The sequence below is a fragment of the Furipterus horrens genome, unplaced genomic scaffold (assembly GCF_987537825.1).
Source record: "Furipterus horrens unplaced genomic scaffold, mFurHor1.1.pri manual_scaffold_1, whole genome shotgun sequence".
NCBI lineage: Eukaryota > Metazoa > Chordata > Mammalia > Chiroptera > Furipteridae > Furipterus > Furipterus horrens.
This window is the reverse complement of record NW_028327171.1, coordinates 8,072,742-8,095,083: the sequence shown is the minus strand read 5'-3', so window position 1 is coordinate 8,095,083 and position 22,342 is coordinate 8,072,742. Positions and strand designations below refer to the sequence as shown.

Genomic DNA, 22,342 nt, shown 5'->3' with positions numbered 1-22,342 from the left:
CCACCTGGCTAGCCCATGGCGGGTGGCTGCAGAGAAGAAAGGCTGGGAGACAGGCAGGAAAGGGCTCTCCTTGAACCCCTTCTGCCAGGCTAAGCACTTTGAAAATTATATTATAGAGACATATCCAATCCTAAATCGAATAACACAGAACACCCCTGGGAAGAGAGAAGCTGATGAGATAAAAATTGCCACCCTCCTCTAATAAGCCAGATAAAAATTAAAGATGAGGAAAGGTTGCATGGTTTGGCCCAGGACACACATATCACACATGGCCCATCTGTGACAACTTAGGAGGGCAGGACTAGCCACACATGGTTACAGGGCTCTCTGCTCACCATTTAGGACCTAACCATCTTCTGGCCAAGCTGATATGCACGCCTTTAGAAACAGGAAACCCGCAAGCTTCCTCAACAAGTCTTAATGGGGATTCTGATAAAATATGAAACTAAATGTAAGGGCTCCCAGTTTTCAATCAGACTTCAGGATATAGTATTTTCTTATGTTAGCAATATGCATGGTGATCGTTTGCAGTAATGGAACACCTCAGTTATCATAAGCATGCACTGCCTTCCTTTTGCAAATGTTTTCACTTGCCTCATCCACAAAACCCCAGGAAGGCAGAGGGAACTGATCATGTCAAAGTCACCCACTGCCACCTCTAACTTCCTATATGCCACCTCTAAGTTTCTGTATTCCACCTTCAGCTCAGCGAGTCTCAGAGGCGTGAGAACTATAATCTCCACATAGGTTTACAAAAATGTCAACTCCGCCATCAAAATCAAACAAGCAGTACAACCCAGGACTACGAGAAAAATTATTTGCCGCTGGCAATTTGCATTTGCCCAGGAACCCAGAAGGTTGAGCAAAGCATATAAATGATGGTATTTAACTTTTCATAACACACAGAAATTAAGCCCGAAGTCACCAGATCTGCCAGTTGTCTAGGGAAGGCCCTGGTCCCAGGCAGAGGCAATGCATGGTACCTCCTATTCCACCAGGGTGGTCCCAGGCCATGCAGGCATTAATTAGAATGTAGCCTAGGTGGCAGAAATCATGTTTATCACATCTGTGGTGTCACCAAAAAATGTACCACAGAAAACGCACCTCAAGATCAGCTATTACCTCTCCTTGCCTCACTTACACACCCAGGATGGAAGTGACTTGGCAGGGAGTGGGGAAGAGTCGTCATGGGGCTGGATTCCAGCCCGTTGACTGGATCCTCAATTCAGATACCAGAGGGGAATTCCAGGATTCCAAAACCTACCCTGGTCATCTTGAAATGCTGATCTGGGAGAAGAACAGTGGCTGGCTGCTTCCTGCCCAACCTACTTGGCCCCACCCAAGAGGCCCTGCCTCTTGTCACTTCACCCACGTGGTGAGCCCAAAACAGAACAAAACAAGAACACTGGGTTAGATATTGTTTGTCTCATAGAAAATGTGTTCGACCTGCGCTATGCTACCTGCCGCTTTAAACAGAAGACTGACTTATATGATCCTATTGACCAGTGTCACCACAATAAATTTAATTTAAAATTTTTAAAAATAAATAGAAGTCTGGAAAATTGTGAAGCCTCCCCACTCTGATGAAAGTTACAAGGACACAGAAACCACTAGGGACGCCAGCCATCTTCCTTAGGACGGCCTTTCTAAGCATTTGTGCTATTTCCATTCCAGTGAAGTCTCCTAAATATGCTCGGAGAGACATCAAAATAATAACAATCAGTTTAAAAAATATCTCCGTCCATCAGATCCCTTCTAGAGATATCTGGAGTAAAATGAGGCTACAGGAAAGGTTCTGGCACTTTCAAAGCCCAGGTGTCCCACCGGCCTTGGGTAGAACACGCGGTTTGCCCTCCCCAGGGGTCCGCAGGGCGGCCCCAGTCCCAAGGAAGCGGAGACCGGTAGCCCCCGGTCGCCCCACGTCGCCCCCGGAGGCCGCAGCATCCGGACCCCGGGAGTTCCGCATCCCCTGCTTCCGCTTAGCAACAGCGCCCCGCACGCAGCCAATCGTGTCTGGCCGCTGAGGTTACTCGCGAGCGTTGACCGAGAGTAACCTCCGCGCTGGCGGCGGCGACTGCGGCAGGCCGTTACTGCGCAAGCGCGGCAGCGCGCACTTGCACCGCCGCCACCTGCGCGCGCGTGCGCGCCAAAGAGGGCCGCGCGGTGCTCATCTTCTACAACCCGTCAGGTTTTAGGGTTCCGGAGGAGCACGGAGTCCGCCGGACAGCCTCCACCAGACCTGCAGCCGGTGTGTCGGGCCGCCTGGTGGGGACAGTGCAAACGTGACCCCGGGCCTGCAGGGTCAGCAGGGCACCATAATAATGGGGAAAAGATGGGGTTTTACTCCACAGTTAAAGCTGAAGCCCGCGGAAGAGCCGCCTGAGCCGCCGCTTCTCTAGGGCCTGCTGGTGAACAAGGCCAGAATGAATTCGCCCCTTGGAGACAAGCCGGTCTCAATGCCCTTGGAAGGAACGTCTGGGTGCAAGGCAGGCGGCCCGATAACCCCACCCACGAGGGAGAGGGCCAGCAGAGGTGCTTAGCACAGCCCCCAGCCGGGTGCCCCCAGCACAGCGGGTGAAGGGTGCCTGCGAACCCCCTCCTCAGAAGAGGCGGGGACGCCTTTTGTGGCACCTCTGCTGCCACCAGGGTCTGGGGTTGTGTATGTCGTGGGCAACGGAAACCCAACACAGCTCATTTTAGGGAGCCTGACAAATGACCGAGTTCTCAATGGAGGTAGTTGACTGGAGGGCTCAGCTGGAATCAGGAGATCTGCCTCCCTCTAAAGCTGCCCCCGCCCCTCCTGGGAAAGATGTCCATCCTGGTATGCCCCTATGGCTTTCCCATGATGACTTGATGATGCAATGTGCTACAGCTAACAGCATTTGTTTAGTAAAAAATATGTTGAAAAAATTAGCACTCCCAGAAAAGTGGGAAGAGAGAAAAAACAACTGAGAAATCACACAGAACTCCTGCTTAAAGGTTCGCTTTCAAGACAGGCAACTGAGCTATCAGGCCAGGGCCTTTTTTTTTTTTTTTTTTGTCCGAGCACACGGCTCTCCTGAATGACTTTAAAGAAACAGAAAGAGTGACTCATATCTGCTCTTCTGTGATGCTCCACCCTTATCAGCTTACAGAGAACAACCACGTTTCAGCAGGGGCTCCTGCCCAGTGCCCTGCCCCCATGGGTGCCACTCTGATGCCTGCTCCCAAAGCAGGATTCAGGCCTCATTTCCTCCGAAGACACAAGCTTCTTATTTCTTCCTTTCCGGGTAGCTCCGGCTCTTGACCCACTTGGTTACCATTTTGTACTTGGTCAGGCTTTCTCCTTTCAACTTGTGAGCGCATTTCAAGACCAAGACCAAGGTCTACTCTGCAGGGTTCCAAGAAGAAGAACTTGGATCGACGAATGAACATTACTCAAATTCAAATTTCAGCTCATCAGACAGAAGCTTTTTCTAAGAATTAGATTGTGCAAACACGGGCCTGGCTGTCCAGGGAAGTGTCAGTCCCTGGTTACTAGAAGTGCTCAGACAGAGGCTGGCCACCCACTGTTGGGGACAGGGCAAGAAGGCGACTACTCCTTTGGGTGAGAGGTGAGACCAAGGGAACTCTTGAGTCCCCTTAGGGCTCCAAGATTCAGATTCTAAATATAGGTCTCAATTGGATATAATCATAATCCTGAAGTCAGTCTGGTATGTCTTAACTTTGACACCGAATGCCACTTACCCTACAAAGCTGGAGGGTGACTAACAATATCTCAGCTGACAGAGTGAGAAGTGAAGCTGATGGCAGGGGTCAGACTGGACTCTGCAGATGCCCCAGCCTCCATCCCTGACTCTGCACACTCCTCTTGCTGCCGTTCTTCATATTATGAGCAACAAAATTTGTATTTGACACATTTTATTTGAAGGTAAGCTTTCCTCTGAAGGTTCTGCAAGTTCATCAGCATGGGTCTGATAGAGAATCACCCCCATTCTACAAACCCCTACTTCGTATGATTCCTTCTTTCTAAACAAACTATTTAATCTGACCCATGTGGTACCTTTGTTTCTTAAATAAGCAAATCTGTTGATTCTAGAACTGAACTCAAAAAGAGCAGGTGTATGGTTACTAAACATTTTTTTCCCTGCCAATTTATAAACAAAAGAAACGGTTTCATATTCAGCAAAATGTCACCTTGGGTTATTTCTTGGCCTTGGCAGATTAGATTCTGGTTTGTAAGAGAGGACTTCAGTTCGAGAATGTGAAGTTTTCAAGGTACAAGCATATTTGAGGTTTTAAAAGTAGGCAGGAGGGCACCCACCCGGCAGGTGAGAGTAAGTGTGGCAAGGATGTCCGCAAAAGGTGAAGCAGTGACACCAACTCCCCACTGGGCAGAGCACAGCCCTGCAAAGTTGCTCTGGAGAGAACAGATGGCTCAAGAGCAGGGACACTCTCTGGGAAAGTGACGGAGTGTGAGCGTGCAAGAATAAAGAACCTGCCAATCCGAAGGTAACGGGTGGCCAGACACTGAAGCAAAGCAGGAAAGGAGACCTCCAGGCCCCTGTTGGCAGGGCCACCTGAGCCATTTCTACAGGGGTGTGGAGCCTGATCGTGGCACATTTTGGAACCATGCACCCCAGGTCCCAGGTCCCAGCTTCCATGCAGCGTGCTCAAAGGGAGGGGGTGTGCTGGCTGGAGTAGGGAAGCACCTAGCCTCCTTGGATGTAAAGTTCTTGTAAACTAGCAAACCCTTTGGTTTTGTACCCAGTCACTACACATTCATCTGTCATGAGTCTGCTGAGAGTTGGCCCATCCTCAGCAGTTTTTCAAAGCCTCTTTCAGAGCCTATAAGGTAATTGTTCCAGAAGACCCATCACCAAAGGGCCCTGAGTGGGTTCTTGCTTGCCTGCCCCAGGGAGCCACCAAGAACTGAGAACCTAAGAACTGGCCCCAGAGGGGAAGAGAGGAGCTCTCCATTTGGCTCCATTTGTCACACCTGAGACTCAAGCAAAGCACTCTTGTGAGCAAGGTTTAGGTTCACCACACTGTACCAAAAAAAGACTAGCTATAGCCACAAATGAAGACAAAGGCGGAGAATTTAAAAGCAATTTCCTTTTGCACCCAAAAGAAAACCCACCTTGGCAGGATGGTTCCCAAGAAGCACAAGAGTAATCTATCCATTCATGCTAGGGGAACAGAAATCCCCACTGAACCTGAGCAGCCCACCTCCCCCCCGAAAACCCCTTGCTACCTTAGGATTTCTGCAGCCCCCCTTTAACTGGCTGCCCTTCCCATCCCTGCCCGAGAGGGTTGGATCAAGTCACCCGGCACTTGGTTAGACTCCAGTCTTCCCTTAATGGAATTCCTTAAAGGCAATTATTAAAAGCACATTCCACTCATTTTAACCAACTGGTCACTACAGGCCTTGGGAAATAGTTATGAAAATCAAGAGAAAGCAGACTTGAATTTGAGAAGGGTGTTGAAATGCATTTTTATAGCTTAAAAGCAAACCAATACAGATAAGCTGGAGCTGCCCAGATTGTTTAACTCCTTCCTGGCGTTTGGCAAGGGGGAGGCTGGAAGGTCGGATTTCAAAGTAGGAGATGCTATTTCATCCTGTTGGAGTGTTACCATGTTGAGACAGCAGCCTGGCTGACGAATAGTAAAGAGAACTTGCGAAAGCCCCAGATATGATTACTTTTGTTCTCAGCCTGAACTTCATCACACAGTAATCCTGGGAGGGGTATTTAATTTCTAAGAATCATGTCACCTGTTTATGGGAAAGCATGTCACACGCCTCAGCCTCACCTCTCTCATGAGAGGAGAGAACAGCCAGGGACTGTCCAAAGGACTAGGAGATGCCTTATGAATGGCAGAGCTGACTGACATCCAAGCAGGTCAATTCAAAGGAAAATCAGTCAGAACTGTCCAGACAATCGCTAATAGCTTTGTGAAATGCAGTGAGGCCCATCCATGCTACGGTCCAGTGGTGGGCCCTTCTTGGGCCAGGTGCTTACTGGGTCCCTGTTGGGTCTTAGCCTCAAATACCACAGACCTGCTATCAAGTCCCATCTTCTGTGCTCCTGTGATCCAGGATGCATCTCTGAACCTCATGTATGCCATAGGTACGAAGGGCAGAATAGGCCCTTTAGCCAAGTGGACCTGCTTCAATTTCACAAATGGAAAGGGCTGTGGTATCCTTTGGGGGTTGGGGCAGGGTGTTAAGCACTATCCAGGGGACCCCAAGCACTCCACTTGTAAATTAGGACCAGTCATACCTAATAAAAGTAGAGACCCCTGTAGGAATAAGCCCTGAAAGCCAAGAAGTGCTATTTTAGCATCAGATGTTCTCATCACCCACCACCCATATCATCTTGGAGGTTCTGAGTGTGGATTCTCTCCTTAGCATGGGGTCTCAAATGTTATCAACAGAGCGTGTGCCTGCAGGAAGCAGAAGCTGATTTCAAAAGTCAGTCATACCGAGGGCTCAGTGAAAACCAACCTGAATTGTCCAGGTACGTCCCCTGACACAATAGCTCCAGTGCCCGCGTGGAAGTCCACATTGCTCCGAAGCTTTTGCCCCGTCAGCTTAGGCTACATGAGTGAACTCCTGCGGGAAACTAATTACTGTGTCAGAAGCCGGTGAAATCATCCTCTGGGTGCACTTTTTCTCTTGGGAATAGTTTCTTTCATAATTATGTTCTCTACTAGGAATCTATTATATGGTCTAGTTTTTCCTCCAAAGACATCATTAATCATATGGTGAAAAGGTAACTACAATTGAAAATACAAGATGTTTTGGTAAATGCTGTCACCAACTCTCGGTAATCATCAAGCTCGGCGATGCTGAAGAACCAGTGCCTGACCTCTCCTTCTTCAACACTGCCCTCGCTCACTCACCCCTTCGTTCTGAGGATTATGATTTTCTCTTTCTCTGTCTTCTTTCTTTAAAATAATCAAGTAGGAGTTTAAAAGAACATTGCAATCACAACGCAAGCTTTGCTCTACAGCAGTCTATGTTGGGTTTGTCTCATAGCACCATGCTCTGGCAGAAACTGTGAGGAAAAGACTTCCGTGGGATTTACTGGGGTCGTCTGGTGTCTCTGTGATGGAAAGAAACCTGGCCTGGGAGTCAGCCAGCTAGAGCCCAGCATTGACTCTGACCTTGAGCACATCACTGCTGCTCCCTTTGCTACACAACCAGACTCTACCACACATCTGGAGGTGTCCATCCCCTACGTGATGCCCTGCCGCCCAACCCCAGTGCAGCCTATTACAATGAGCTCCACACGTAAAGTTGAACTGAAAAAATCAAAAACATGCCCTGAGTGGTGTGGCTCAGTGGGTTGAGCTTTGTCTCACAAACCAAAAGGTCGCTGGTTTGATTCCCAGTCAGGACACAGGCCTGGGTTGCGGGCCAGGTCCCTGGTTGGGGGCATGCGAGAGGAAACGGATTGACGTTTCTCTCCCTCTATTCTTCCCTTCCCCTTTCTCTAAAAATAAATAAAATCCTAAAAAATATAAAAATAAAAACAATCAACTTGATAGAGACAGCAAAACCGATATGGTGAGTTAAAGAGCTCCTGCCCGAAAGGCTGGTCAACACCAAGGTGAGGCCAAATAGACAATTGCCACATAGAGAGACGGGAAATGAGAGAGCAGCTGGGATCTGACTTCTTAGCTTAAGCCCGTTGTTGCTGGGGACAGGGACAATCACCGACAATCAGAGGGACAAAGCGAAGAAGGCCACGTTGAGGGAAAGGAGCCAGACCCGAGGAGTGGGTGGGAAGCCGACAGGACGGCGGACCTGCTGGTAAAGGTGCAGGTGGAATTCACAGGTATCTGCCCAATGCCTGGGTCCAGACTCGGAGCCAGCTCGTACTGCTCATCCTAGAGGCAGCTCTCAGTTGGGGAAATGTGGTCCCCAAGTTACCAGCTCACTGGAGAGGTAGCACTTGAGACCCTGCTGATGAGCGTGCTGTGAGCTCTGTGATGAACCCCAGCAGCTGACTCCCCTTCATTCGGGAAAACTCAAGGCTTCCCTGCGTGCAGCCTCCGGCCTAATGGGGGCAACCAATTCAGCAAGCAGTGCAGGCTTCGCGGGAACCAAGCCTAGAGAAGTGTTGCTTCCCTGTGGCTCCAGGGACCCTGGCACCCCATGGTCCTGTGCCAGGCAGGGCACAGGCACCAAGTCAGACTGCAGAGTTAGGAACCACCCCCCACAGTCCCAGGCCTGCCTGGCTAGATTGGGCACACCGGCAAGCCGTAACCACTCGGTGGACAGGTATTTCCCACGCGGAATTTATGCCTGAGTGAAAAACCGTCTGAATTCTGAACCGCAGGACACCGAGAACAAAGGAAAGATGGTGCATGCAGTGGGGGAAGGGCAGGGAGCTTGAAGCAGGCACAGGTGCCACTGCTGAGGAGGGCATCTGGGAGGGAGCCAGAAACTGGGCCTCACAGGTCCACAAACCAGCCCCTGGGACACAGAGGCCCCATCATACCCAGCTTCCTCTTGCCCTAACCATCTCTGACTCATGGGTGGGTCCCTCAAGGCTCACTTCCTCCTCTTCCCCCTCCTCCCCTCCTGAGCCAGCAGGGGTTACTATAGGGCAAGTGTCTAACCGGCAGCCACATGAGCTGAATTTCCAAGTGGTGGCCCCTCCCTCACTGGTTAAGATGCCATCGTCATTGGCTAAGTTGGACAATTAGTGTGACAAGTTCTAACACTCAGAGAATACAGGGTGGACAAGCCATATACTCCATGAGGAAATGCTATTCTTCACTTACAAACTTTGGTTGAGTACCTGCTGTGCTGGATTTCAAACCAAGATCCTGCCACAGTTTTCAAATGTTTGCATTTCTGCATTCCAAGCTATCTTCACTTTAAAGGAGAGCCATCCGAGCATTTTCGCCCATCAGGACAGCGTTCCTAAGGCCACATGTATCAGATGGACAGAAACTGGTCAACGCTGCTCATGGGTTTGCCACAGTTTGTCTTCGTAGAGACACCAATCCAAACATGACAAGGCCCTCCTGGTCACTTGGTGCACTTTTTTTTGGTAAAAATATTTTTTCAAGTTCAGGGGGAAAAGGCTGAAATCCTATGTTGAAATTTTGATAGGCTCAAACAAATGAGTCCAACCCTGAGCCGGTCACAGAATTTCTTAACAAAACAGGCTGGATACTGTGAAAATGTGCCAGATAAAAATGTTATACGACCAGCCGGTGAGAAGGTTTAGGATCTGTTCCTGGTTGTGCAAACAGACATAAAGTCATCCAACACCCAGCTTGGCTCACAGGTCCCAGTAACCAGTCAGTCCAGGTTCTAAAATTATGGTCACCAAGAAGTCCAGAGTGCTCATGCCCACAGCCTCAACGGCTTAGCTCTCAGAGAGTAGGAGAATAAGCGGGAGGTAAGGGAGAGGAAAAAAATAATAAAATAATAAAATAATTAAAAAGTGAGTCTTGGTGGATCTTTTTCAAAGATTAAGAAGAGTCAAATCTAGATTCAAGTTGGGAGCCCTAAAAAATCAGTGTTCCAGTGGTATGTGAGTCACTTTCATTGCTCCCAATTCCTCATAGATTTTTAAGATGTTTTAAGTGATTCGTTAGAAACTAGCGACCATCGTTTCTTGTTGATGTATAATGTGTCCTCTCCCATGGGCACCCCACCCAAAAGATGGGGGGATGAGGGGTGCACGGAGCAGAGGAAGATGAGGGGTAAGCGCCACAGGAAGAAATAGATCAGAAACATCAACTCAGGAGACTCCACACACTTTAAAATCCTAAAGTGGGCAAAGCAACATCCAGGTTCTTAAGAAAACTCAACAATCGCCAGTTCCTGTTCATGCGCCACGAGCTGGTGGCAAGCTCCAGGACCATGTGGCTTTCCAGAGACTTCCCGAATTCCATCCTCCCTATCTCTTCTATTTTTATTTCTATGGTTCACTTGACCATAGTTTTTTTTTGTTTTTTTTTTTTTTATCTCATATAACACCACCCATGAAAGTCCTTTCAAGATCCTTAAACATACATGATTGGTTTTGAGAGAGGTCATACTAAGTCACCGGCTACCTTTCAACACTTCAAACCTGGGAGAGAGCACCTGTCTCCCATTTTGCTCTGAAACATTAAAAAATAGTCCCCTCTTGACATAAACAGCCTTCAGTAAGGAGGACCTCCGAGCGCAGTCCCAAAGCCAGCATATATGGGCACTGGCCGATCTCTGTAAATTCTTTGTACACAATTGAAGCTAAGACCCACTGCCAGTCTTGAATCATCTAATCCACTTGGTCGTATTATAGGTGAGAGAAAAAATCAGGCACAAAGTCATCAGGTACATTAGCCACGGCAGTAACAGAGTGGGAAGGCTCAGCCCCCCGCCCTCAGGCCCCGGTTTTCCCAGACAACCGCAGCCACCCTCCCTACCTTTTTTCCTCCACCAGGGTCCTTCTGGCACCGAGTAGGAAAGGTCCTTGAATTCAATGTTGACAGCTGCCCTCCGAGGCAAGGAGGACAGACGCTGGGCCTCCGAGAGGCTGTTGTCCACCTTCTTCAGGTGTCCGTTCAGCAGGTCCTTCTCGGTGGAGTCCATGGTGCTGGAGACCACCTCGTCCACCGAGACGCACACGGACTTGGGCTCCGTCATCGCTGCAGTGTAACTGCTGGCATTCTAGACACCAGGGAGGAAGCACCGGGAGAGGATATAAGTCACATCAAGGAAAAGAGCACAGGGGACTGGCTAGGAGGTTCGAGGTCATTGAATATTCATAGCTACCCTTCTTAAACTGCAGTGACTTTGTGAGAGAAGAAAGTCTTTCTCTAGCCATCACTTTTCCTTCCGGTACAACAATGCTTAATCGAAGACATGAAACTCACCTAGCCAGTCTTCCTTTGGGGTCATAAACTCTAATCGCGAAACCACAATAAATAAATCATGGTTTCAAAGGGTGGAACACTAGCCACCATAAAATATTCTCTGTGTACAGCCCACTCGTTAAAAACCCCAATAAAGGTGCATAAGGCTCCTAAAAATATGTATGATTGAAGGTGTTCTTTAAAATGAGCTTTTTAAGAGCCTTTCTCATGTAACCTCATGACCATTTCTCAAGAGCAAGGACACCGCTTGAACCTCTGGGTTTGGTGAGAGTTGGCCTTTGTTTCCCTTGTAAATTTTCCAAATCACGTACAACCCTCCTCTCATTGTATCTTAAAAATAGCAAAGTTAGAAACATTGATATTTTTTCTCCGTTACACAGACAAGGAAACTGAGGCACAGACAATTGAAGGAACTTGAACTTGCTCTAAACTCTATAATTAAGGGAGGGGCAGATGTGATTCCAGAATCTGAGTCATCAAATAAACAAAACAGAACAGAAAACCCCCTCCGATGCCCCTTCCACTGCATCATGCAAGTACCTAACATTCTGTAGCTCAGTGGCTTTCAAGCTCCCACTGGGAGTCAACTGAACCGCTACAGATGTGCCAGGAACCAAAAGTATCTATGCAAAGAAAGGAATATCTTTTTCTAATGGCTTGGCAACCCCGAACAAATCAATATGCTTCAGACACCGCCAAAACTGAGAAGGACCCTGGGGTGGACAAATATGCTGTGCTCTCTCTAGCTGTCTCTTGAATCAAGAGGGAACATTCCACGGAGCCCAAAGTCGGGGCTCCTTCATACCACTGAAGGAAGTGAGCCTGACAGGAGAGGCCATGGATAACCATCGTGGCTCATTCAGCCCCTGTGACTACGGTAGGACCGGGGACACATTGTAGAGCTATTGTGTGTTCTGAAGAGGAACGACATCGTACTGTTAGTTTTCCATAAAGTTTTGCTTCTGAGCTGATAGCTTTTTGATCATTATTGTTTCTGATCAAAAACCTAAAACAAAATCTGAGAGTGGGTCATCCATAAATATTCCTACCAACCTAGCAACTCATGTGGCCAAAACAAGCCCTCCCCCCACTGGAATGCCCTCTTCAGGGCACCTGACTGTGTCCTTGAAGAGCGGGTATTTTTTTCCCTCATGGTATTGAAGGGCTCAAGAATCTGGGAAGGCTTCGTGGTTTTGAATATCCAAAGCACACAGGAATGGGCAGATGTGGGCGTAGGGGTCTCTGGTTCTTGTGATGTTAGAAAATGTTGCTTTGACATTTAAGAAACAGGCATGGTTGCGCACACACACACGCAGGCACGCACACACCTCTCAAGCATCTCCCACCTCTGGAAAACTTAACCAAATCAAAGCTCAGCTCACGGACTGTAACATTTTGTGGACAAAAATCAAGGTGCAGAATAAATCTGACAAAATTAAGTTTGGTTCACTACTGGCACCGAACCCATGAAAAGTTTCAACTGCAAACATAAGTAAGTTCATACATTCCAGAAATCAGGGAAGGTCTGCGTTAGCCCAGCATTGAAGGTTCTCAGAGCCTTGGCACAACAGGTGTCTCTCCAGCTCCCAAGAGACAGCCACAGGACGGACGCTGCTTCTCCCTCTGAGCTTGTCCTGGGCATTCTGTGTCAGGGCCCCTTAAAGACTTAATAGCAGACCCTGCCATAGCTCAGCACATTCTTGGCTTTGGCTTATCGGGAGAAAATGGGCAACTTCAGCTCTGGCAGCCAGAGCAGGCACCAGGTGCCATCCCTTTGCCCACCCATCTTGTCCTTTGGGGCACATGCTGCTGTCCCAGGTTTATAACCCACTTTGACTCCATAAATGCCCCAGAAGCCCCAAACCTTGGCCTTGGGGGAGAGTGGAGAGAGTACTGGGCAAACAAATTAGCTCCAGGCCAGGCCCCCAAGGTTCGTTCTCAGCCCACCACGCCACCAAGAGAAAAGGCCACCCGTATGGTTCCAAGCTCACATCCTGCTGGCAGACTTGGCTCTAACCTGGGATCCCCAATTGCTGTGTGTTCAGTTGGGGGCAAGGAGTATCCAGCAACTCCTCTCCAGGGGCAGTCCCCTCGGCTTCCACCCCAGCATTCCAGCTACCACAGACCATCCATATACTCCCCCAGAATCCGCCACACGTGTCAACCCCTAAGGAGGCTAAGGAATAGGTCACAGCTTTCCCTTCTGATGAACACAGAGACGAATAGCCATTATTCCAACCACCCACTCACCACCAGCTGTAGGAGGTGCCAGATCTGTATTATGAGGGGCTGACTTTCCCCTTTAGACCCCACGCTTATCTATTCTCTCCCTCATTCATTTAACAGACTGAGCATTAAATAAAGCCCTGGGGGTTAGTGGTCACCCACACAGACATGGCCTATGGCCTATGGCCTTAGCAACTCACGGTCAAGATCAGGCCCCAGGCAAGAATAGGGGGAATTAGTTATAATATTTTAAGGCAAGAGTTATAATGAGACCATGCAGAGAGTCGTAAGGGACATTCAATGCTGCTCAGGACAAAGCTGGGTGACTAAACTGATCTGGGAGAGACAGACAGACAGAGAGAGAGACAGAGAGAAGCCAGTATTCACTATTTAGAGTATTAAACAATAATAGCTCCTGCATAGCAGGTAAGTGACTATGAACAACAACTATTAATTCAGCAAGTACACATTTAGTGAGTAGCCCAGCCGGGGTGCAGCTCTGTGTGGCTTGCGTATCTGCACCCTGTTCTCCCAGCCAGCGTCCTTAACAGTGCTTAGCTTTTTACAGAGAAGTTGTAGGTGATCCTGGGTCATCCCAGCTCCTGTCCATTATCAGGAAAGCCACACACACACACACACACACAAAAAAAAAAAAAAACCCTGAGGAAACCATACAACCCCACCCTTAAATAAACTAACACCAGAGCTGTGCACACCATTATCAACCTCCCCTCTGTGGATGTCCACTGGCCTCGCCCAATTAATAAAATCATGGAATCCTGTATAATGGGAGGCAGTGGCTGTCACTGCAAAATAGACCAACTCTCTGGAAACACATCCTTAGATGAGAGCGACCCACAATGTAGGTTACCGCTCACTGTCCTCAGCCTCCTGAGCTCATTAACAATGAAGCAAATACGCCTTCCCTCCCCACTGGTTCACTTCCATTGTATGTTTCCCTGCTTTACCTAAACGTTGTCTTGACCTCACCCACTCCACACGCAATTTGTGCTGCATAAGAAATGGTAATAATAGGAAGTCTGTTCATGGGTGTTGAATGCCGAGGCAATCCTGTTTGGAGTGATCCTGCCTTTTGTTGGTGAGAATGTTTTCTTTGGTGCTGATTTCAATTTGAATGCTAACATACAGAGATGCCCACTTAGCTGGAGAGGGTGTCTAACAGGCAGAACCCTGCCCTAGGCCATTGTGAGGCTGGCTCACTCTACTTACCCAGGGAAGCATGGTTAGAGATAGAAACACACATGCACACGCACACACATGCACGCACGCACACACACCAGCATCATGGGGAAGGGAGGAAAAGGAAGAGGAACCCGAAAGCACCAGGTGTTGGCATGCTCCCTCTCTTACTTCTCTTTTCAGTTCATCACCACTGGCCTCAGTTCCCACCTACGCAGACCATTCCCTGGCACCTTGGGCATGTTAGAGGAAAATGTACTGACAAGAATTCTCAAGGCCACAACCTGTGGGAATATAACCCAAATGGCACACCATTAACTAAGCAAAGGGCAGATGCCACTTGGGTGGTCACTCGGAATGCCAGCCTCACCAAAACCAAAACCTGGCTTCACACACCCCCAAATGCCACCATCCCATTGGGAACCCTGCCTGCCCCTTCCACCAGCCCAGGGACTCCACTACCCAGGTGGTGCTGGTTGCTCTTTAAACTCACACCTGGCCCAATCAGCATGGGCTAAACCCCAGGGCTGGGGCTATGGTAAGGCAAACCTCAGGATCCCAGGGAGCTCTCCAGGGCTCATTGTTTATGACTGGAGTAGAATTGCTTAATTAAAATAAAAGTACAACCATGGCTGATGTGGCTCAGTGGATAGAGTGTCAAGCTATGAACCGAAGGGTTACTAGTTCGATTCCCAGTCAGGGCACATGCCTGGGTTGTGGACCAGGTACCCAGTTGAGGGCATGTGAGAGGCAACCACACATTGATGTTTCTCTTCCTCTCTTTCTCCCTCCCTTCCCCTCTCTCTAAAAATAGATAAATAACATATTTTTAAAAATAAAATAAAAGTACAAGGTTTTCAGAGAGGAAAATAATTTTTTTTTTAAATTCCCTGGGGGTGGGGGGAGGAAAGCGCAGCCACTAGCATCGCCACATGAGAAAAAAACACTTGACTTCTGGGGCTGTGTATCAACCATAGCGTAACATAAAAAAAAAATCTTGACATAAAAACCTCTATACCTCGAAATATTCTCATTCATTATTTTCCAACATGTATAAGGTGCTTCTGTGGCTCTGAAAGGACTTCAAGAGTTACCCAGCACCTAAAAGACCTGAAACTTTCTTTACTGGCAACTAACAATAATCTCCTTAATTTTCCACTATCAGCACAATTTAGGAATCGCAAATAGGTAGGCAAAAGGAAAAGGTAGAATTGCCAAGTGTGACCCAGACACTCAACCAGATCAAAGCAAATGTTATAAAGAGGGAATTGCCTTTCCTGGTCCCCACCCCCCACCCCTTATCTGTAAGAAGCCACATAATAAAGGCAAAGCAAGCCCAGAAATAGGACCTGACCTGTGAGCTCCCAGCTCCCCTCTGCTCTACCAACCTCCTTAAAGTGCTCGTGGCCCCATTCTATCAGTTTACACAAAATCATTATATAATGAGCTGGCGAGGCGCGGTATGTTCTACAGTAACCTGTTTGGAATCATAGGATGCAGTTGGCAGAGCAGAGCATGCGCAGAAACCCGGCTACATTTTTTTTTCTCTTGAGCTTAAGGCAAGAGGTAACTGTCGGTCAAATACTGCTGAGCCCTGCTGACTTCAATACAGGATGCTAAAAATGAAAGAAGGCGAGGCGTGGAGGTGACAGATCGGTGCTGCCATGCTCTGTGGGCTTACAGCCTATGGGAAGGAACTAGCAGGATAGTAAATACACAGACATGGGATAGAAAGAGGGATGGGTAGGGAAGGTGATATGGATTGGAATACGTAATGTGCTCTATTTGTACTTTAGATGACCTGAAATCTAGTCCGTAAGTACCTAACTGCGAATGCCGGCTTGCTAGGCGTAGAAACCAAAGGCCCTAGGATGGTTCCACGGTTGGTTTGTTTCTTTTGTCCTAATGTGAGTTTATGGAGCTATTATAAACGAGCAAGAAGAGACTTTTGACCAGCCCTGGGAATAGCACTTGCTGTATCTAGCAATGAATTCGCGGCACCGGGTGGTCCCCCTGCGGAGCTGGTACCCTCCTGAGACGTCAGATGAGCGCCGCTGTCCCCACCCTGTCTCTCTAAAGGGTGCAGAAAGGTAGCCTGCAGGTGTCCAGGCTCGCCCTTGTCTGCCTTCTCGGGACTCCGCCGCCCCCTTCTGAGCAGGTCCCAGAGAGGCAGTTCCCGGGCAGCTCAGGGGCCGTGCAGGCTCTGGCTTCGGGGAGCAGCTCCCTCTTGTGCTCCCCCGGATCATGCCCGGCACTCCGGAGGGTGGCGAGAAGTGCCTGTTTCAGGAGCCCCGGCCGCGCGCGCGAGCAGGCGATGGGACCCTGTCCGGCCCAGGTTGTCGCCCTCCCCAGTGCACTCCAGGCCCTCGGGCCCCATGCCCCTCAGCCAGAGGCGGACAGAGGTCAAAGCCATCAGTCCACTTGTGGGGGTGCCGGCCGCCTCTCCCCAACTCCTGACCCTTCCACCTTCCCAGCGTTCTCGGCAAGTGCAAGGAGCATTCCGCAGCACCAGGTTGCCAGGACGTGGGCGATGGGAGGAGGGGATCCAGGGGCAAGTGTCAAGGTGAGGGTGCGGGTCTTTGTGTGTTCCTTGCTCTCCCGGAAAGAAACAGAACCAAGCCCTGGGGGCGTAAGATGCGCTCACTCACCATGGCGGTGCCGACCGAGAAAGCGGCCATCAGACAGGCCATGCCCCGGGGGCGGCGGCAGCAGCAGCGGTGGGACTAGGCGGCCGTGGCGGCGGCGGCGGCGGCGGCAGCAGCGATGGAAGACACTGGCAGCGGGAACGAGGCTGCGCTCGCTCCTGGCAGGGCCACTGCGCCGCCGAGCGCGTGTTCCAGCTTCTGCCGCTGCTCGGGCACGCCCAGCCGGTATAGGCCCCGCCCATGCCCACGCCCCGCCCGCGCCCTTCCATTGGCTAGTGTGCGGGATGGGGCGGGGCCGGCAGGTGCGCGTGCTCTTGTTTTGCTCCTGCTGGGGGCAGCGGGCACAGCCCGCTAGCAAATCCACTCCCAAAGCTGCCTGCGCCCCTTGGCCAAGCAGGCGCTGTGGGCCCTCCCCAGCTCCGGAACCCCTGAGTCCAGAAACTCGCGGGAGCTAGGCCAGCGGCCCAGGGCTCCGACAGACAGTGGGGTCCCCTTCTAGGACCGCCACCTCCAAGCATGCGTGGCAGTGGCCAGACCAGGAGTCCGCGGGAGGGAAGGGAAGGGACAGGGGATCTTCTCTTTTCTTTATTCATTCTTGGCACGTTTCTGCCAGGTAAGACCGTGAAGACTAATGAAGAGATGACCACTCACTCCAACGTCCCCTTCCCCACTACAGCTCCATATCTGGAGTGACCCGCCCCCCTCCCCACACGTGCACACTGAGGCAATACACACTCATACATACAGCATTGCTTTTGTGCCAGTCACAGAACTAAGTGCTGGTAACAAAGGGCAGGTAACTTAGGTGAAGATATCCAGACCTCTGTCCGCCCCCTTCCCCTCCATCCCCCATCCCCCATCCCCCAACACAATAAGAAACAGGCTTGCTTTTGCAGAGTGGTGTCTCCACTGTCTGGCCCAGTACCTGGTCCACAGCTGTGTTCAGGTCGCTGAATAAGAAATGACACTCCAGATACTCTCTCATTTAGCCCCAGGCTGGAATATCAGATGGCCTGGAATCTGCTAAAACCCTTATTATATATAAGTGGGACCATTTCTTGGTAACCATAGTGACAAGGCAATCTTTACTCCCAATCTCAGAGGCTAATGTTTTTTTGTTCAGTACTTTTCATACTGGGACCACACACAGGAATGTTTTTCTTTTCACCTCCGGCACACCTGAGTCTCCCCTCCCCACCACACCTCAGATGAACGAGCCTGTCTTCTCACCTAGAAAGGGGGCACAATTTTCATACCAGGCAGGTAGACTCCACACCCACACATCTGATGACCATAACCAAATTCTCCCCTCAAATCAAAAGAGTTATAATGTACAAGTTCGAGGAGGAAACAGCCCTGCTTTTGTCTGAAAGGTTTCACTTGAAGAGTTGATGTAATACCTCTACTCTATCTGCCTGCTGTATTTCAGTTGCCCCGCTCCATGCACCAGATCCAGGAGGCCATGGGGTGACTTAAATGTACTGAACAGGGAGGCCAACAACCTCTGAACGTTCTGGAAAGAGGATTAAAATCCACAACATCTTGGGGAGAGTAAAGGCCAAAAAGCAGAGACCAAGGTGCTTCATCTCTGGGGCCTGGCGTTGTGGACAGCCCTGCAGCCCCCATCTGCTCCAGGGGCAGATAGGACATAGAGCAGAAGAGGCTGACACAGAGCACAGACGGGAAGGGAGTGTCTGTGAGAATCCGGCTGAATGCTGCCCAGCTGTGTGACCGGCCAAGTGACATGACATTGCGGTCCTGTTGTGCTGGCCTCTAATCTCTCCAATATCTAGTTGCCTCACTCTTAAGAACATGTCCAGAGATTTTTTTCCGGAATTCCCCTTGCCTCCCAGTTCTATGCAATGCAATTTGTAGCCATAACTGGTCAGGAACCAGAGATGTAAGGTGATGGATGCTTGCTGGGCTCCTGGGAATGGCCAAGGGGACAGTGTGCAGAGCCTGAGGATAAAGCCCAAGAGGGAAGGGAGTGACAAACTGGTTCCTTGTTGGTGTGCTTTGAGCTTCTGGCTTTTCTGTTACAGGCCCCTGGAAGAGCCCTCACTTCTACATCAGTAATTGTGGTAATAATAATCTCAGCCACACGGGAAACAACGCATGTCAAGCCCCTCCCACCGTGCATGGCACATAGCAAGCACTCCCGTTCTAATCCTCATGAATGTTACCAGCTTGTGCCAAATTAGGGAATAAACAAATGGTAGAGTAGGTCAGATATGTGATATTTGTATTGGGACTCTTGGTTGTACAGGACAGAAACCTGACTCCAGCCTGCTTACACTAGAGGTAATAATGCATTGTCTTAGGTAACAGAAAGGTTCCAGGTGCACTGGTTTCTGGCCTGCCAGGGCCAAGCACTCATTCTGTGTCCTCAGCCCCTGGTCTGTAGCTCTCTCCATGGCTCTGCTATCTGCCTGCTCGCTTCTCCTTTATCTTGGCTGTCTCTACATGGCCCTCCCAACAGGTCCAGGCTTGTATCTTATCGGCTAGCAGCCAGCCACTGTGCCTGGGGAGTGGCCTGCCATGAGTCACATGTGCCAAATGGGCCAAGGGGAAAGTCAGCCCCAGTAGCACCATTCGGAGAGACTGGCACATGGGTGCTTCACCAAGGCCATTTCGGGGTGCTCTGAGAAGAAGTGTGGGTGCCAAGCAGGTAAACACAAGAGGAGCTCATCCCAGGACTGTCCATTCCAGACCCCAACCCCAATAGATATTTCTGTTAAGACATCACCGACGGGTGGGCCAGGCTGGGCTTGAGAAGTTCTGGTGGGGAGGCACTGCGTGCCTCAACAGGCAGCCTGTTCTAGTATTAAGTAGTTGTCATTGTTAGCAAGCAGTTCCTGTGACTAACTGAATTCCCTGTCACCCCCAGTGCTCTGTGTTCCACAGTCACAAAGCCAGTGAGCCCCTCCTCTGCACAGCAGGCCTTGAGCGGTTCAGTTTTTGCACCTTATTTCTCTGCAAGCCTTTGCTTCCATGGACCAAACAGCCCTGGTCCCTCTAGCATTGCTTCACAGAGGTGCCCTTTCTTCCTGTTCACCTTTCTCTGCGTGAGCTCCGTTTTCCCAATGCCCCTCGTGAAACTTGGGAGTACCTCTGAAAGCCTATTCAGGGCACTCCCTCCTCGTTAATGAGCGGGCTCTCCCAGGGCCACGCCCATTGTTCCCTGTGCACTGCAACAGCAGCCAGCTACATTCACTTCCCTTATCATTATGTAGTCAGGTTCAGCTGCCTGTTTTCTCTGTATTCCCCAAATTCCATTTTTAAGGAATGTCCCACTTTATCTCTGCCGAGGCCCAGAACTGAGGCGAGGAAATGAGGTGGAGACAAAGGTGCCTGAGGACTTGGTCTCTGGTTCGAGGATTCTGCTCTTGGCCTGACTGCCATGGTGCTCTGTCTCCAGTGTCCAGATGTCCCTGCCTTATCATCCCCTTTGGGAGCCCCTCCCTTCCCAGCCTGCCAGGAGGTGGGGACAGAGGAAGGGCCGGAAGATAAAAGTAGATGGAGCAAGAGGAGAAGTGCCCGGAGGCTGAGATGAAAAAACAAGATTAATGAGAGATGTTTACAGGGAAAGAAAACTGTAAGTAACTATTTCATAAACGAAGTTAGAAAGAGGCAAAGTAAGTATTGCAAACAGATTATTTCTGTTTTCTTCCATTAGCCAATGGCATGAAAAGAGAGAATAACATCTGGCATTGAGATGACCTTCAAGCTGAAGATTAGGACAGAAGTCTCAGAGACGGACACTGGAAAATTACTGGAGACCTCCTTCCCACACTTAAATATAAGAAACGTCCAAACCTGTAGAGAATTTTTATGAGTTTATTTGATCCAAACTGATGACAACTGCCAAGAAGCAAAATCTCAACTGATTGAGAAAAGCCCCAGGAAATGGCCGTTTTACTACTTATTTTATAACTCAGAATCAAAGGGGAAGTCATGAGAGAGTTACCTGAAATTCACTGGTAATAGATTGGGGAGGTGGGAAAAAGCAAAGCAGGACATTGCTGAGATCGGACAAAAGGTAAACGGGACAGGATAAAAAATAAGCCAGATAGACACACACACTTGGTTTACATGGGTGGGGGCAGAGCAGTTAACAGTTCACAACAGTGAAACGGTAACAATGAGGCAGTTCTGTGGTCTGTGCCCTGGTGGGTGGTTGTGCTCTGAAGGGTCCAGGGAGAAAAACCCGAAATCACTCTGACATGCCAAAGGTATGTTATCGGAAATGCAGAAAGACAACAGACAGGCTCAGTTAAGGTGAAGATTGACCTCTGTCAGGGAAATATTGGCCTAGGACATGACTACCAGCCGTGAACTGCTTTTAGTTAGAAAGGATTAATTTCAGACCATCCTGTATGGTTACTTTAGGTCTCTGAGTTTATAAGGCCACCATGCAGGCCTCCCCTGAGCTTGTCAGGTTTAGTATGTGGCCCCTTTTTCGTGCACAAATATGAAAGCGTCCCATTCCCCCCACCCATGTCTCTGTGCTCCCCGCCTCCGTCACCTAAGTCCATGTGACCCATCCTACAACACAACCCTGGTCAGTCACAACGGTCCCCGCCTCCAGCCACTGCAGTTGCTCTATTGTAGCAAGGATTTACAAACTCAGTGTAGCCATCTGAGCGTTCATGGGGGCTTACCCATGAAGTGGAGGATCTTTTCCTTTTGGAGTTGGCAGCCACATGCCGTGGCCATCTTTTTTGCTGTAAGGAGATTGTCTGGGTGAGAATGACGTGGCCACTTGGAAGGAGGTGGGCTGAGGGTTGAGCAAAGTCACAGAGCACTTTCCAGGAGGCTGGGCAGTGTGGTGGTGAGCACAGGCCTCTGAAGCCAGAGGGCTGGCTCCTGAAACAGGTTTGTGTCCCCTAGTGCCTCCATGATCTCCGCTGTGAAGTGGGTGACAATTGCACCCCTCACCTAGGATTGTTGTGAGGATTAAATGAGTCCAGTTTTGAAAATCATATCTAGCTCATAGCGTTCCAGTGTGTCTTATAAATAGATATTGGTCATTCTCATTATTTATTTACTGTATGAGACCCAGTACTTTCCCTCTGACTTTGAGCTCACATGAATTAGGTTTCAGTCACTTGTAGCTTAAAACGTCCTGATTAAGTCAGTTTGACAGTGCTGTTAAAAGTCAGGGGCCAGAAGCCAGTTTTTTTGAAAATCCTAACAGTTTATAGGTCAACCCTGCAAGCCCTACTGCCTTAGCCTCTGTTCATTCCCCAGCACCTGCCTTCTCTCCCCAAGGAGATCATAAAGCCCAGCACCTCTCAGATATTTCTTGGTCTCCGATATCATTCATAGCATGGCATCTAGCTAGAGTAGGTGCTTGATAAAAATCATGAGTTCTATTTGAACAACTGCTAATGGTTTGCAAAGCTCTA

At 49.5% G+C, this 22,342-nt stretch overlaps 1 protein-coding gene and 1 long non-coding RNA gene across 4 annotated transcripts in view; one reads left to right on the top strand and one right to left on the bottom strand.

The window, feature by feature from the left end:
- Window positions 1-17,022, bottom strand: part of ABCG1 (ATP binding cassette subfamily G member 1) — a 48,221-nt gene extending 31,199 nt beyond the window's left edge. For both annotated transcript variants that reach the window (XM_090271901.1, XM_090271909.1), the window contains exons 1-2: window positions 16,938-17,022; window positions 10,414-10,657 (exon numbers count right to left, since the gene is read on the bottom strand). In XM_090271901.1, coding sequence (XP_090128027.1) covers window positions 10,414-10,657; window positions 16,938-16,979 — 286 coding nt within the window. In that variant the 5' untranslated portion in view covers window positions 16,980-17,022. The remainder of the gene's footprint in view (window positions 1-10,413; window positions 10,658-16,937) is intronic.
- A 2,484-nt stretch (window positions 17,023-19,506) lies between these two features.
- On the top strand, window positions 19,507-20,747 carry LOC150020585 (uncharacterized). 2 transcript variants are annotated; one of them, XR_016509818.1, is made up of 3 exons: window positions 19,507-19,602; window positions 20,244-20,529; window positions 20,611-20,747. It is a non-coding gene; the product is annotated as an uncharacterized LOC150020585 (long non-coding RNA). The 2 variants fall into 2 exon arrangements; XR_016509792.1 differs by having other exon boundaries at window positions 20,218-20,529.
- The last annotated feature ends 1,595 nt before the right edge of the window (window positions 20,748-22,342 follow it).